Source organism: Hirundo rustica, chromosome 4 (genome assembly GCF_015227805.2).
Source record: "Hirundo rustica isolate bHirRus1 chromosome 4, bHirRus1.pri.v3, whole genome shotgun sequence".
NCBI lineage: Eukaryota > Metazoa > Chordata > Aves > Passeriformes > Hirundinidae > Hirundo > Hirundo rustica.
In genome coordinates this window covers 67007699-67022564 of record NC_053453.1, presented here as the reverse complement: position 1 = coordinate 67022564, position 14866 = coordinate 67007699, and the positions used below count along the sequence as shown (strand labels likewise).

Here is a 14866-nt window from a genome sequence, read left to right as displayed (position 1 = left end):
GTCATTTCTTTGTTCTGCTGGAGCATGTAAGAGTCCTAGAACAATGCAGCTGTAGGGTCAGTACTGGTGTGGAAAATAAAGGTGGTCCCAAGTCCTGGGTGTACTCAAATCTGATGAAAGCTACAGAAAGACAGACTAATGAGAAACCCAGAGAAACAAAAGGCTTTGTGCTTCTTAGATTTTTTTCCTATTTGGATAGCTAAATTTTTTTAAACTGATTTTACTTTATCCTTAATGAATGCATCGTATCCAAGTCTCATTTTCAAGCTTCTCCTATTTCAAATGTTGAAAATAGTAACTTTTAAAAAATAGCTGGTAGTGTATCCCTACTCCCAAACTATAAATCCATGCCATCAATTATTGCCTTTTTAATTGCCTAGTCAGCAAATCCCCTTCATCTGTCTACACTATTAAGCAATGAAGTAAACATGGCAGAAAGACATTAGTTTGATAATGCTTGCCAAGTTTGATAAAAGAAAATATCTTGATTCTGTTATTAATATACTAACAAATATATAAGGCTGAATGACTTATTTTGCTCAGCCCATTTAAAACTAGCACCAGAGAGGAAGATGTCAGTCCTTAGCAGTACTTGCAGTGAGAACCTTTCAGTTCACAGCAGATTTACCTTTTTCCTTGGTTTATTTTAAGAACTTATAAATGGAAGGACACTTCCAACTGTGTTAGTCTATCAGAAGATAACCTGGTTCAAATTTGTCTTCACTGCACTGACATCAGACAGTGATAATTCTTATAACCTTATGGGATGAGGAAATATTTTTTGTTAAGCCTTGGTGGCACCAGGTAATTGTATAAATACAATAGTTCACTTGGTTGGGATTTAAATAACATTTTAGCTTAATCTCATTTTAAAAAAAGAGACAAAACAACCAAACAAATAACATATTTACCAGGTAGTGACAAAGGTATTGTGGAGTTCCAAGACCTGTGCTCCCTCTCCAAACAGGGCATTTAGGCAGAAATTTAAAATGAAGAAAACATTTTGCTACCCTGAGAGCATGGAACATGCAGCACGAAAGGGGTGACACCTGTGTCAGTCCCCCTACACTCCTGCCACAGCCTTGGGAAGCAGGCAGAGCAGTTTAGAAGGCATTGGAAATCTGGGAGTTTTGTTACACATTGCTCCCTTACTCCCTCCTCTACTCACATCCTTCCAGATCAAGGACGTCTCTCCACAGCTCTGCAGGCAGGTGAAAGTGCACGCTTGCCATGCTGCAAGCTGACAAAAAGCTATGTAAAGTTATTTCACATTCTTGTGACCCTCATGAATAAAGCCCCTGCTGAAAGGTACAGTGGATTAGCTTGGGCTCCATGCCTGATTTAGACAGTTTGCATGAGCTGAAAAACACAACACTCCAAAGTATTTTCAGCTAACAGAAGCACATACACACATATATATGTGTGTGTGTGTGCATGCAGACTACAGGAGCCTCTAGTTATAATCACTGCCTTATCTTGCTTCATATTATATCAAAGGTATCATGAACCTCATGGAAATAGTGCCAATGAAGTACTGTGTTTTAGTTTACAAACTTCTGAAGTACTTTGTTATGACAAACAGGCAGCCAACTCAAGCAATCATCTGAAAAGCCAGGGGATTTCTTTAGATTTTTCTAATTTCTTTCCTTGTGTAACCACTTAAAAACTCGATTCTCCTATACTAATTCTTCTGCAGATAAGGAGCAAGAATGAAACTTTTTTTTGGTGCTGTCGTGTCAAAAGATTTTGTAATTTCCTCCGGGGACATCACATCAAGATGAAGCCTCTTTGTGGACAGCCTTACTAACCTTGCAAAACAAAGTGTGACCGGCTTTTACACAATCTCTTAAGAGGACAGCAGTAAAAATACCATACCTACCGACTGAGGCTGGAAGAGAAGCGGTGTACGAGGTGATGGAACTGTCCATAGCACACCTCTGGCACTCAGCCAGGACTACTGCAAGGAGTTAGCAATGCCAAGGCTTGGCTTTGAGCATGACATTTGAACCAGAGAAAGAAAACAGAATATCCTCCGTGGATTTTCAAGAAAATTGTGAACCCTTTCTACTTCCCAATAACAGGCCTATTTTTCCAGGATGTGACCTCAAGCACCAGCTCGTGTCACTGCTCCACAAGCAGCTGTAGAAGAGCTACATCTGGAAGGAGCCCCAAAATCAGGCTGCAGAGCAGGGCTGCGGCTCAGGGCAGCTCCTCACGGACAGCTCAGTTCTGCTTTCTCCCAGTGGCCTTCCCTTCTCCCCTCTGCTCATCGAGGAGCAGGAAAAGTGAGGAGCAGCAGTGTCCAGACAGCCCGGGGTCAGTGCAGGGGAAGCAGCACGGCCACGGCACGTGGCACGCTGCAGGAAGATGAAGAAGGAAAGAAAAGAGAGGATAAAGAAGCACGTGGAAGATGTGTGATCACTGGCATGACAGGGCTGCTGCACCCACACTCTGTGTGTGCACAATGTGCAAGTGCACATTTAGGGCCGGGGCTGGGAGGAAGATTTACTAACAGAAATCTCAGCCTTGCTTGTGAGACATGCACAACTTTCTATGCACTGCAGGTCAAACATTTACAAGAGTGCCTCATGCTTCTGGTAAAATCGACCACAGGAAGGGCAAGGAAGGATGTAGTGGTGGCAAAATGCAGAACCCAGCATTGCCCTGAAGAGCACAACGAGAAAAACTGAAAGTCGGAGCTCCCCAAAATAAACTGTCTGTGTTTGAGGGCTGGGACAGCAAAAAGGGGAACTCTCAGTCTTGATTCTGCTATTACAGAGGGAGCAAAAAGCTGTAACTAGAGCAAGTGGTCACCAGGAAGTGTAAGGAAAGCGACTGAGGAGCCACACCAGTTGCAGAAAAAAGCTAAGTCAGATGAAGTGCCACAGCAAAGAAATATTATGTAAATCAGGTCAGCTAAGCCCAGCAGAAGGCCCGGGCACCAAAAAACCACTCTGAGAGCAAAGCAGAGGGTGTTTGGAGACTGAAGCCAGCAAAGGAACGCAGCAACAATGGCCTTACTGACGAGGGTCCATGCTCGTATCCTGCCCATCCCAGGGCGAGCAAAAAGGGCACACATGGAAAAAGTTTGGGGTCAGAGATCAGCAGGTCTGTGCCAAGAATTGTTGTGTTCCTTTAGCAGAGGACACAGAAAGGCCCCAAATTGCCTGCCCTTGAATTACTTTGTTTTGATATGGGGCTTGACATGGGTGCAAAGCTATTGTAAACACATGTACTATGTTACAGAAATGCAAGAAAAAGAAAACAGTCCTTTTTTTTTTTTTTTTTTTTTTTTTTTGTAAAAAGATGGATATTTTTACAGCATGCAGAGCCAATCATGACATTTAATTTTACAGAACAGGAAGGAGCTCAGTAAGTTGCTGTAAAAATATCCACCCTTATGCAACTGAAACGCCAGCTATGGATCAGGAATAGCTGTGGAGTGGCACCATGGACCTCTCCAGCACTGTGGATATGAACCTAGGGACAGAGCTTAACCTACACCTCAGCCAGCTGGTGTACCCCTGGCAGTGACCTCTTATGTAAAATGACCCCAGCAGACACTTCATATATAGCTTTAGGCCTATATTCCACACCCCCCCACCCATATTTTCCATGTCACAGACCCTGTTAAGTAATTTAACACAAACTGTAGGCAGAAAACAGAAAATACCGACACCCCGATTTGGCAGGCATTTAAATTTTCATTATAAGCATTCAGATGAGGAGTAAATTCAGACAAGGTAAGGAGCTACAGATGCTTTCTAAAAATACTGTCATCTCTGATGGGTATCTTAGGTACAGCCCCACACACAGCACGAGAGTAGAACATGGTCAACCACACCACCAGCAACATAATAACAATACTTACTTATTTAAATGTGCTGCAAGCACATCAGCATAACTCAGTAACTATTTTTTTTGCATTCCTTGCTTGAAAGAAGCATTGCATAATAGCACTGTAACTATAGATTGTTTTCTTTTCTTTTGTTTCCACTGAGTATTTAATTTCTAACAACACTCAATAAACATAATGAATGAGGAACACTCCCTTATCCCCATTTGTTTATTTCTTCTTACTGAGGGAAAACCGTTTTTTTTTTTAATTTGGCCCTTATATGAAATACCAAATGCTGTAACTTATAATATAACCAAGAAGTTCATAGCCCTTACTCTTTCAATTACAAAAAACTTTTCAATACTCTGAATATAATTGAAAGATAAACTATTTTTGACACCAGCTACTCTGAAGAATAAACAGCCCATTAAGTAACAACCGTCAGTGTACATTCTACCTTTACCAGCAGAGAAGTAAAAGTGATCAGAAAAAGCTTGAGGGCACTACAGCATAATTCGAAAGGAGAAAACAGTGAAAAGGCTCAGTTATTCTTATTGGCAAAGTAATATATCTAAAATAATAGAAGTCTTCTGAAATCAAGTTCACTTGGTATCACAACTGAAGGCACTATTTAAAATACACCAGTAATAGTAACACAATTTATGATTTGATTGATATCAATGATCTGTTAATGTTAAAAGAAGACAAAGCTAAGTGGACAGACACTGTTTTGCTCTACACTGCAAATTGCAATTTCTCCTCAGTGGGAGGACCAAGATATTCAGGATCTCCCCTTGGGCAGGGGATGGCTCTCAAGGTTGCTCATCAAGACTGAGGGATTTCTTACTACAGGAGACTCTTGGTCAGTGGTTAAGAGCATGCTAAACTCTGAAATCTTGATGGCTAGATGATATAAAGAATTGATCATGTGCAGATAAACTTTTAGACATAAACTGTTGGGCAAAGCTGGGACTAAGTGTGGATCCAGCTGCACCTAAACTCCCCTCTGAGAAAGAGTTTAGAATGCAAGGGGATCCTTCCTTAACATCATGATCCCACAGGAGGGTCTCTGTGACAGTGTTGGCTGAGCCTGTCCTGTCTGCAGTGAACAATCAAGTGTGCCTTGCCATTGAACTATTAACCCACTGTCACATCTGCTATCAAACTTGGGTTTTTATCAACAAACACATCGTTACTTCTCTCTTAGCACTGAAGTGCCCAACCCCACCTGTGACAATGTGGAGTTTAACCACGTAATGCTTTTCTGGAAGCCGTCACAAAGCAAGACATACCTGATGCGCCAAAATATAGATATTATGGCCAACATCTTTTGGGGAGATGCCATCATCTCCATTCTCCTCTTCGTGGTCACATTCCAGACCTTGGTTGTAGGCATTCTTCATCACATCCACCTGCAACACAAACGCAGCCAGGGAGAGATGAAATAAATGTGGTTCCTGGGGAAAAACACACAGTGTTTGAACACAGCCACTTTGTTCAGCTCCAGCCTGGATGGGTGCCCTGCAGTTCTGCAACGAGAGCTGAGAAACACTTTCTGAATAAAGACAAGCTTGAAGGATTTATGAAGCTCCAAACCACTACATTTTTCATCAGCAACCATGAGAAAGGAACAGGAATGCTGAGCCTTTGTGAGCAGGTGTTTTCACAAATGCTTCTAAAACTGGTCTAGATATGGGGCAGGGAGTGTTGTGCAGCACTTAGAGCACAGCCATGATCTTCCTCTGGCCAGAGCAGGCAGCAATACAATTTCACAGGAAAAGAAAAACACACTTAAACCAAAAAGGAAAGGAAGATCTGGGCAGGGTGCTGGGGAAATTCCAAATATTCAAAAGCCTCTTACAGGACCACCATATGGCTCCCCACATAAGGCCTGATCCTGCAGTTGTACCCTAGGGATGGCCTCATCCTGCTGAGATGCCACCTTAGTGATGATTCCCTGAAACCAGCAGGCATTGGGCTCTGCCTAAGGGCAGGGATGATGCTCCCAGATTCTTCCCCCAGAATCCCTCAAGAATTCCCAGATATCTCTGTCTCTGCTGTCACACAGTCAAGTCGTATTGGAAATGACTCCCCCAGATTTCCAACCCATTTCAAGTTCCCGGAGACCTCCATAAACACCAGGGTTGTTCCAAAACACAGCAAAAACTGCTTGGAACTCTCTTTGTTCATGAGACATAAATAAATAACATACATGTATATTAAATATATTCTATGTCTACACACACACTTCTGTTAGCACTGCTTCACAAACTGTACAAACCTAATTTGCCAGCCCTTGACAAACTGCACTTGAAGACAGTCTACCAGAATATGATAATTTAGTTAGGAAACAATTACAGAAAAGTGCTTGGAACGGATAAAAATAATGAAGTCGTAAAGACTGAAATCATGCACGCTTGATCCTTTTAAAGTAGTTTTTGTGAATTAGTACTATCCTGATACATTGTGCCACCATACGCTGCCAACACTTCTCAGCTTAGATACAGATCATTTAAAAAATGTTTTAATGACAGATTTTTTTTCAGCCAAAAGATTTATGAATATTCACAAGTTTTCTCACCAGTTCTCTTGGTCTCATGTTGAAAAGGATTCTTTCCGCATTCTCACTGTCTTGCCTGCTTTCCATAATAGCCAGCAAAAGCTTGGAGGCATTGTTCTAGAGATACAAAACCAAATTAATGCAAATTTTAACTCTCTTTCATGGATTAATGACCCTTGCATTTGTTTTCATTGAGATTATGAGGACCACTTTTTTAGTGGATAAGATTTTCAACCACTTGCATCTTTTATTTCATTGAAATATTTAATAGGATTTTTTAAATGTCAGCATACTGTAACACTAACTCTGCATGCTATATTGGAAGGAAAATTTTAAACACTGAAAAATATTTGACTTAAATACAGTGTTGCTGCAGACTGTGCACAAGAAATTAAATTCCATTTCCTCTCCTTACTGCCCACCTAGAAATTTTTGCCTTGGCTTTCTGTTAAAACGAGACTCAACAGAGGTAATTACAAAACATACTGCACAAAAGGTTTTATCATTCAGGCAGGTTTCCTCCCCCTTTGGTTTTTATGAAGCCCAACTGGTTATTATTTGAAAATCTGTAAAATAAACTGTTTTCACACACTCCTGAGATTTTGTTTCCCTACTAAATATTCCTGGGGGAATATATAAAGATGACCTTTGCTTTGTCACTGGCTGCTTTTCACCAAGACCGCTCCTCAGGATTGCACAGCATGAGCTTTAGCCACAGCAGCCCAGTGGTGCTTCAGACTTCAGAGACCTGCCTGTCTTCCAGTTAAATCAGCTGAAGTGGAGAGGAAGAACAGTTCTGGAGGTTTGGCTGCTTTCTGGCAGAGCAGGGTTGCCTTGGCTGACCTGTCACAGCATCCCCATCATTCCCTGTAACAGACTGAGCTGTTGGAACACTTAGAAGCAGGAGACAATCCCAAGGGAAGAGGCAGGGGTAAGGAAAATTGCCAACACAGCCTACAACCTCACTCTCAGCTGCTTGTTGCCATTATCAACAATTTCAGCCGAAATTTCTCCAGTGTGCCTCAGATAATTGGCATGGGCAGTTTCAGAGGAAAAGGGTTCAGCTGCTTTTGGGACCAGGGCAAAAATGAAGACGTTATTCCCTACATGTTCAAGCAACTTGTGTTTTGAGCAGCTTTTGTATCCCCAAGTTTTGATAACAGAGCTGAAAATATGGAGCACTAGAGGCCAATAGAACAATCACACGTGTTGTAGTCTCCCAGTCAAACCTGTCCAACTCGAGAGCTGAATTTTGTAAATTACAATTTGGATGCTATAGACCAGAAACACACTAATTATTCCACAGCTAAAAGCCCATAGGGGTTATCCTTGCTGAGCACAGAATCACAAAACTGCACAGGTTGGATCGTAAAACCACACACTAAAGGCTTCCCTCTGGACTAAGACTCCAGCAGTCCAGCCCCTGCTCAAAGCAGCTTGCTCAGGGCTGTGTTAGGCTGAGGATTAAATACCTCTGGATTGGAGTACTGAAGGATGAGATTGAAGGTAAACAGAAGGAGAGCAGATTAGGATGAAGACTTGTATGTAACTGGAGAATTAGAAACTTCTGGGAGAAGAGCCTGGGAGCTGAGACAGAAGCCAGGACAGAGGAGCCTGGGCTTGCCAACACAGGAATGAGATAAGGATAAAGAACAAGAGATGAGAAGATAAGACCTAACTGGGACTGGCTCAAGGAGAACAGCACTCCATATGAGTTTTGCCACATCCCTTTCCTTTTGTTTCCAAATCAAATCAGGACCATCCATGGGAAAGGTCTAGCCAGACTCTTCGCCTCATGACCAACACCGCAGAAGTTTAATGTGCACAGTGAACAAGAACAGGGGGAGGGAAGAGGACAGCATTTTGATGAGGATTCCTATCAGGATGCTGCTCTGAAAAGCAGGATGCTTCCTTTTCTGCTGCAGACTTCCCTCACAGTGGTGACCAAGTCAGTAGTGGGAGGATCTCAAACCAAGGAGGAGGGAAGGGGCCATGACAGGTTCCCAGGCAGCTTGGTAAGGGAAGGGAAGAAACAGGAGGAAGGCATCAGTCCACTCACTCATGGCTGTGGAGGACTTTGAAGCTCCTTCTCACTCCAGACAACCCCAGGGATGGACAGAAGCCTGCTGCAGCTTGCAGGAAGCTAGGGAAGGTAGAGGGTAGGTAGGACTTGGTGTCAACAGCCAGCTTCTTGCAACTGACTCAGCAAAAGTGCCTTGCCATGGCCTAGAATTACAGCAGGCATTTGAGATGGTTATTTGGCTCCTTATTCCTCACTTTCTGCACATTTGGAGAGCCTAGGATCTGATTTCTAATCCCAAACATCAGTATGGAAAAGACACCCATTGCTTGGAAAATACAGCACAAAGTTCATAACACATTAGTAAGGTGAAAAATCAGTTTCCAAATCTTAAAAACCAGCACAGCCCAAAGCACTTCTATGCTTTGTTTCACCTTTACCTGGGCTTCCATCTCATCTCCTAATAAAAATTTTGGAAAAACAAATTAATGAGTGAAGCAACTAGATACAGCTATGAGGCAAAAAAAGAAGACACTTGTCTTAGACTCTGTACTCTTTGACTGACAGTGTCTCTTCAGCTTGTCACAGATGAGGCAGATATTGAGCTTTTACTGTGTGTCAGGGCTTACACACTGGTCAGTAAGGAAGGCCAGGGGGTCACACTCGAAATAAAAAGAGGCAGAATAGAACACTGGCCATCTGTGCACTCAGTGAACACTGTCTGCTCTGCTCACTAAATGATTAGGGAGTCCACTGGAAAATATAATCCATGAAGATGCAATTAAATACCACATCAAAAACTATGTGCAAACCAAGCTAAACTAAGATGGCATGGGAAAATACAACTCTGCAATGCATTGCCTTTTCTTTGGTTCAAGGGTGTAAGTTCAACTTACAATGTTCCCTGAAAACAGCGTCTGAGCTTGTTTGTAAGTGCAAATGTATGGGCCTGTATACTTTGAATTCTGTATTTTCACTGCAAAATTTATGTATTTGCAACTTCAAAGTTGCCTATGAACACTGACAGAGTGTCAATGTTAAACATTACTTGGTAAACTCATTGCTTTATTATTTCAATGTGTTGCCACTCAAAATCAAAACCAGCAGCTTCTTAATTTGGATCCAATTCTTGAGATCACATCTTGCCCAGCAACATGTCCAGTTCTAGTACAAAAGGGATATGAACATAATGGAATGGGCCTAGCAAAAAGCCATAAAAGTGATGAAGGGAATGGAGCATTTTTCATTTAAGGAGCCACTGAAAGTTGTGACTGTTCGGACTGGAGTACACATGGCTTAGATGGATCTACCAATGTGTATAAATACCTGGTGGGAAGAAATGCAGAAGAGGGTGCCAGACCCCTCTCAGCAGTATCCAGTGAGAGGGCTAGAGACAAAATAAAACACCCATGAAATTCTATCTATACACAGGAAAACACTTTTAAACCGTGAGAGGGATCAAACGGTGGGATAGGCTGCCCAAAATGGTTGTGGAATCTCCAGGTGTGAAGATACTCAGCCAGGCATGGTCTTGAGGAACCTGCTCTAGCTGACCCTGCTTGAGCAGGGGGCTTGGACAAGATGACCTCGAGACATCCCTGCTGAAGCAAATGACTCTGTGGTTCTGCAAAATCTGAATCATTTCCACAGTCTGAACCACTGCGACCATTCACCACAATTTATGCCAATTGAGTGAGCCTGAGCACAGCCAGCCTCCTGTGACCGGGGTCACACTGCTCCTTGCAGAGGTGTGTCTAAACTCTGGTTTTGGTTACTACACATAAAAACTGTTCTACAAGCATTTGCTAGCCTCATGACAGTGATAAATCAAAATGGCACTGGAGTGAACGCAGCTACATCTTTTCAGAGACTGAAATTTGGACTTCAAAAGAGCTGTCTGCATGTTCAAAGTTAAATGTCTGCCTAAGTGTTTTGCTAGAGGGGGGCCTGAATTACATTGCCATTCAAAAATGTAATAACAGTTATTAAAATCATATGTAAGGCACTGTTGATTCAATGTTTCATTGTACATGATATATAGCTATATTAATTATTTTATTAGACATGTATAACATTGCCAATATGATGCAACGCAGCTACCACAAACTATTTGCTGGTTTGGGGAGGAAACAGACCATCTGCAATGGAAATACTTAATTTGGGAGGCAAGAAAAGGCAATAACCCAGGGCTCCTCCTGGACAGATTCTACCCTGCTTGGCAGACAGTACAACTGCAGAGCTCCCCTCTGCATGCACTGGCACACAGACAGGAGAAACTTATCTAGGAGCCTGCCCAACTCTCTCCAGAATATAAAACAAAATTGCATTACAAGCCGCTCTAGGCTTTGCCCTCACACTCTACACTTTGTGTTTGCCCTCAGAGGACACTGAGAAGGGAAATAAAGTACAAATTAATTGAACCTTGTTTTCACGTTTATTTGACATTGCAGGTCATCTGATGTATTATTTTTTTTTCAAAGCATTTCCTTCTCAAATAAATTTTAAGAATTCAGTATTTAGGGATAATGCCTGACGTTGCATGCCTGTACAGTGTGGCTACCTATCACTCCTAAGAGATTTTACCTCCACAATACGGAATTTTCATGCTAGCTGTATCATGCCTGATCGATGGGATTTTTTAAAAAAAAGCTGAAGACATAGTCCCAAACACAGCAGTGGGTCAAAAGGCCTGAGGCAGAGGGCCTGATAAGCTGAGATGAACTCTTTTGCAAGCTTTTTTTTTTTAAAGGCTTCTGTGTATATCATGCTATGGTAAGATTAAGTAAATGTCAGGCTGCCTAGAGCTCTCACATAAGTATGTCTTGTGTTGCTACCCAAATTCAAATACACAAATTTGCATATACTGTACCTTGAGCTGAAGCACCAGGTCCATGCAGTATTTGCCAAGAGGGTTTATGTCATTCAAGATGAGAGCAATTATAATATCAATCCCATTAGACTCATGGGTGGCTATGCACGTCTGCAAAATAAGAGAACGGGGCAGGGGCAGAAGGAAGGGAGGGGAGGAGTGGGAAAAAGAGGGATACGATACACCCAGAGAGAAGAAGAGAATATGCACATCAGGAAAATTTCAAAAGAAGGACCCACAACTTAAAACACCTTGCAACAGTGATAACCTTTCAGCCAAAGGAGAACAGCCAGAAAACACGCCACAAGAAGTGCGGGGGGAGACTTGTGTGTACAGAACTAACCCAAACACTGCCAGTAGTGAAATACCCAACTGGAAAAAAGGTGGTGCAAGCTAAAATCTACTCCCAGAGAATCCTGCAGGGCTTGGCACCAGGCGGTACAACTTGCAGACAGCAGCCCTCAGGAGCACTGCCAGATTCAGCTGAGCACATGCCAGCCTCAGACATAAAAGACAAGCTCGACTGCAGGCACAACCGAATTTGCACGCTCAGATTCCTCATTTGCCCTCAGCAGCCAGCATTAATATTGCTGTTACAGCATAAAATGTTCATAAAAATCAAAGTTCTCTCCATGCATCTGGACATGTCCTGCAAAGAAGGGTATTTCTGGATATGGAATTCAAAACTGTATTTGTGACTGGTGGTACTTCCCAAATGCCTTTACAGCTGGAGTTCTGGACCTTCTAGGCCTTGTATAACAGTCAGTTATACAACAGCCTATGGCACTTTTACCTCTGGCATGTTTATGGGACAATAGCAAAGGAAAAGTCTTCCAGAAAGACAGAGAGGAGGGAAAATGAAAATGAGAGCATGGAGCATTTGCCTCTGAAATATATTGAATTAGACTTGCAGTTGGTGTAAACAAGTGTAACTCAAATTCTGAGTGACTTCCCAGCAGACAGATCTAAGTAATAAAGTGTAATTCATCATTCCCTCCTATACCAATGTTCCTCCACTGCTTCTCACATGGAGAACATGTTAACTTGTAACCTTTTTGTTTCACCTCCAGTCCTGCAGTTACACTTTTTTACAGTTGTTTTTTCCATTCATAATGGATTATATATGACTGTTCAAAATTTAGTCCACTAAAGGATTTTTGTTTTTAAAATATTAAGTAAAGGCAGCTGATTACCAGCAATGGCAGTAATAGCACTTTACATTTCATTGGTGCACATTAATGAAGAAGCATTAATATTGCATGTATTTCTTTAGCTATTTCTAGCATAGAGAACAGATTGCTTCTGTAATTTTGCTTACCACCATTTCCCCACTGCTAATCCATAGCAAAATTTCTGCAGTTGCATCCACTGTGACAACTTTACTGCAGTTCTCTTCAGATCAAATATGGCAGCGTGTAACCACAACCTCTACCTTTCTACAGTTTTTCAGCACAGCACTAAAGAGATTTTTACCAAAAGTCATAGCTGTGTGACGTGAAAAGGCTGCAATGAGCAAGGCACAGGAGACCAGAAGCGTGGTCTTTAGTCTCATCCATCTCACTACTGATACCATAATTAAAGATGCTGCTAGGTGGCATGGCAGGGGGGCAAGTTAAACTTTGTGGCAGTTATGTGAAATAAGGGAAGTAAACGTTAGCAAGGTGTATAAACACCAGCAAGGGCAAAATGTGTGAAAATGAAGAACACAAGCCCGTGTTTGCAAGGCACTCCCAAAACTGTGACTCCAGATCCAGTCTCACAAAGTGAGGTTTAAGTCATGCACACAGCAATGTAAAATATGAAACTCTTTCCAAAAGGATGGCAAAACCTCTTCCTGCAGGAAGAGTCTAGTTTGGGTTCTGACTTAAAAGGGTTGCTCAGGCCTCATGAAAGCTTGAAGCGTGTTAAGTCTAGTCAGAGCAGCTCCAAGTGAATTTATGTTATCAGGAATACTGAAAGGTTTGTGATAAGCACCCAGACACCAACATTGAGGTATAGCCTCCTGCATCCAGAAGTTCTTGAGCCCTACCTGGTTTTCATGGCACGGGCCCTGGCAATATTCCGTCAAGCTTTCCAGCGTCTGGTTGACAAGAGCCACGTTCCTCTCATTGATGTAAAGCCCCAGTAAGCCCAGCCCACCTGTGGTGCTCCCACAGATGCAGTCCAAAAACTGAAGGGTCTCACAAACGAGGTTGTAATTTGTTTTATTGTTTTGATGTCTTAAAAAATTCTGGTGGGTGAAGGAAAGGAAGACACACACACACACAAAAAGAAAAAAAAAAGGGAGAGTCAAGGCAAAGAAGTCTTTTTTCATGAAAACATTGAAGGATACAATTTATAACCATATGATCACGGTGTCTCAGGTACCAATGTACACTGCACTAGTACAGAAAATATATTAGGCCTTAATGCAGCAATTGAGAACTATTATCTGATAAAATCATAGAGCAAGGAGGGCTTAGGAAAGTGAACTTGGCAAATATCTGCGCTGGCCTCAAATGTCTTTTATATGTCCTGCAGATCTGCTGCCACCCACCCGTTACAGCCCTTCTCTTGGAAGCTGTTGCCCCACAGCTGAGCAGGTCTGGTGGCACATTATGGGGCTCAGCTCAAACCACCCCAACCACAGCTGGAAGGGAGGCTCCTGGCCACGGCACTGAGGTATATTTGCAGAAAATACATTTTGCAGAGGTTGCTATGGGGACAGTCATTTCTACCAAAAGAACTGATAGCAGGGACACACAAAGCATCTTAAAGCCTTCAATTGTAATACTTTGGGAAAAGGGCAGTACCCAGAAACTTCCTGTGCTCTTCAAGACTGCAGTAAGCGATCCACCAATTGTGCACAGGAACCTTACTAACAGGGACATTTAGACCCTTCTCAATGTGATGTGGCTGTGCTGGGATCCTCAAGCAATTCTGAGGATATAAACATGCATTCCTCCAACACAGAACCCAAATGGTTCTTGAGAAGGGTTATTTTATCCCTTGGACCCAACATTTGGATCCCAAAAAACCCAGCATTTCAGACAGCCCTATTCTGTAACAGGGGCCAGGCACAGGCATGTTTTTCTCCCCTTAGCAAGGGGCAGCCCTTCTAATAAAACCCCCATAAAAGCTGAGCTCAAAACACTTTACCTGGAGCTCTCGGTTGTGGTTCTCACACAGCAGCTGAAGAAATCTCAGTATTGGCTGCATGATTGCGATGGCAGGGCTCATGATTGCTTCCTCTGCAGACTTCTCTTCTGCATTTGCAGCATCTGCTCCCGAGCCCATCAGATCTATTTCTGGGTCCATTTCTCTTCTGTACACAGAGTAAGCCTTGGAGGTTGCAGAAGATGCTTCTGTTAACTGTCCTTTCATTCCCTCTTTCAGATGCAGGGTTGAATCTTTAACTGAAAAGAAGATAATTTTCTTTCATTTTTGAAAGTCTTTCTCCCCATTTGATTAAACAATAAGAAAACAATAACAATGAATGCAACTTTTTCTTTGTTGGTGCCTAACTTTTCAAAGACCTCTAGGCAACTCACAAAGAATATCAAAGCAACATTCATGCAGGGATAGCACGTTCCAAATAAA

General features: G+C 42.3%; 1 protein-coding gene across 10 annotated transcripts in view; it reads right to left on the bottom strand.

Annotated features, from left to right (window-relative positions):
• ITPR2 (inositol 1,4,5-trisphosphate receptor type 2) overlaps window positions 1-14866 on the bottom strand; it is a 244528-nt gene that overhangs the window by 60022 nt on the left and 169640 nt on the right. For all 10 annotated transcript variants that reach the window (XM_040061446.2, XM_058420145.1, XM_058420144.1 and 7 more), the window contains 5 exons: window positions 14426-14682; window positions 13317-13517; window positions 11288-11398; window positions 6420-6515; window positions 5131-5250 (listed from right to left, as the gene is read on the bottom strand). In XM_040061446.2, the coding sequence (XP_039917380.1) occupies window positions 5131-5250; window positions 6420-6515; window positions 11288-11398; window positions 13317-13517; window positions 14426-14682 (785 nt within the window). The remainder of the gene's footprint in view (window positions 1-5130; window positions 5251-6419; window positions 6516-11287; window positions 11399-13316; window positions 13518-14425; window positions 14683-14866) is intronic.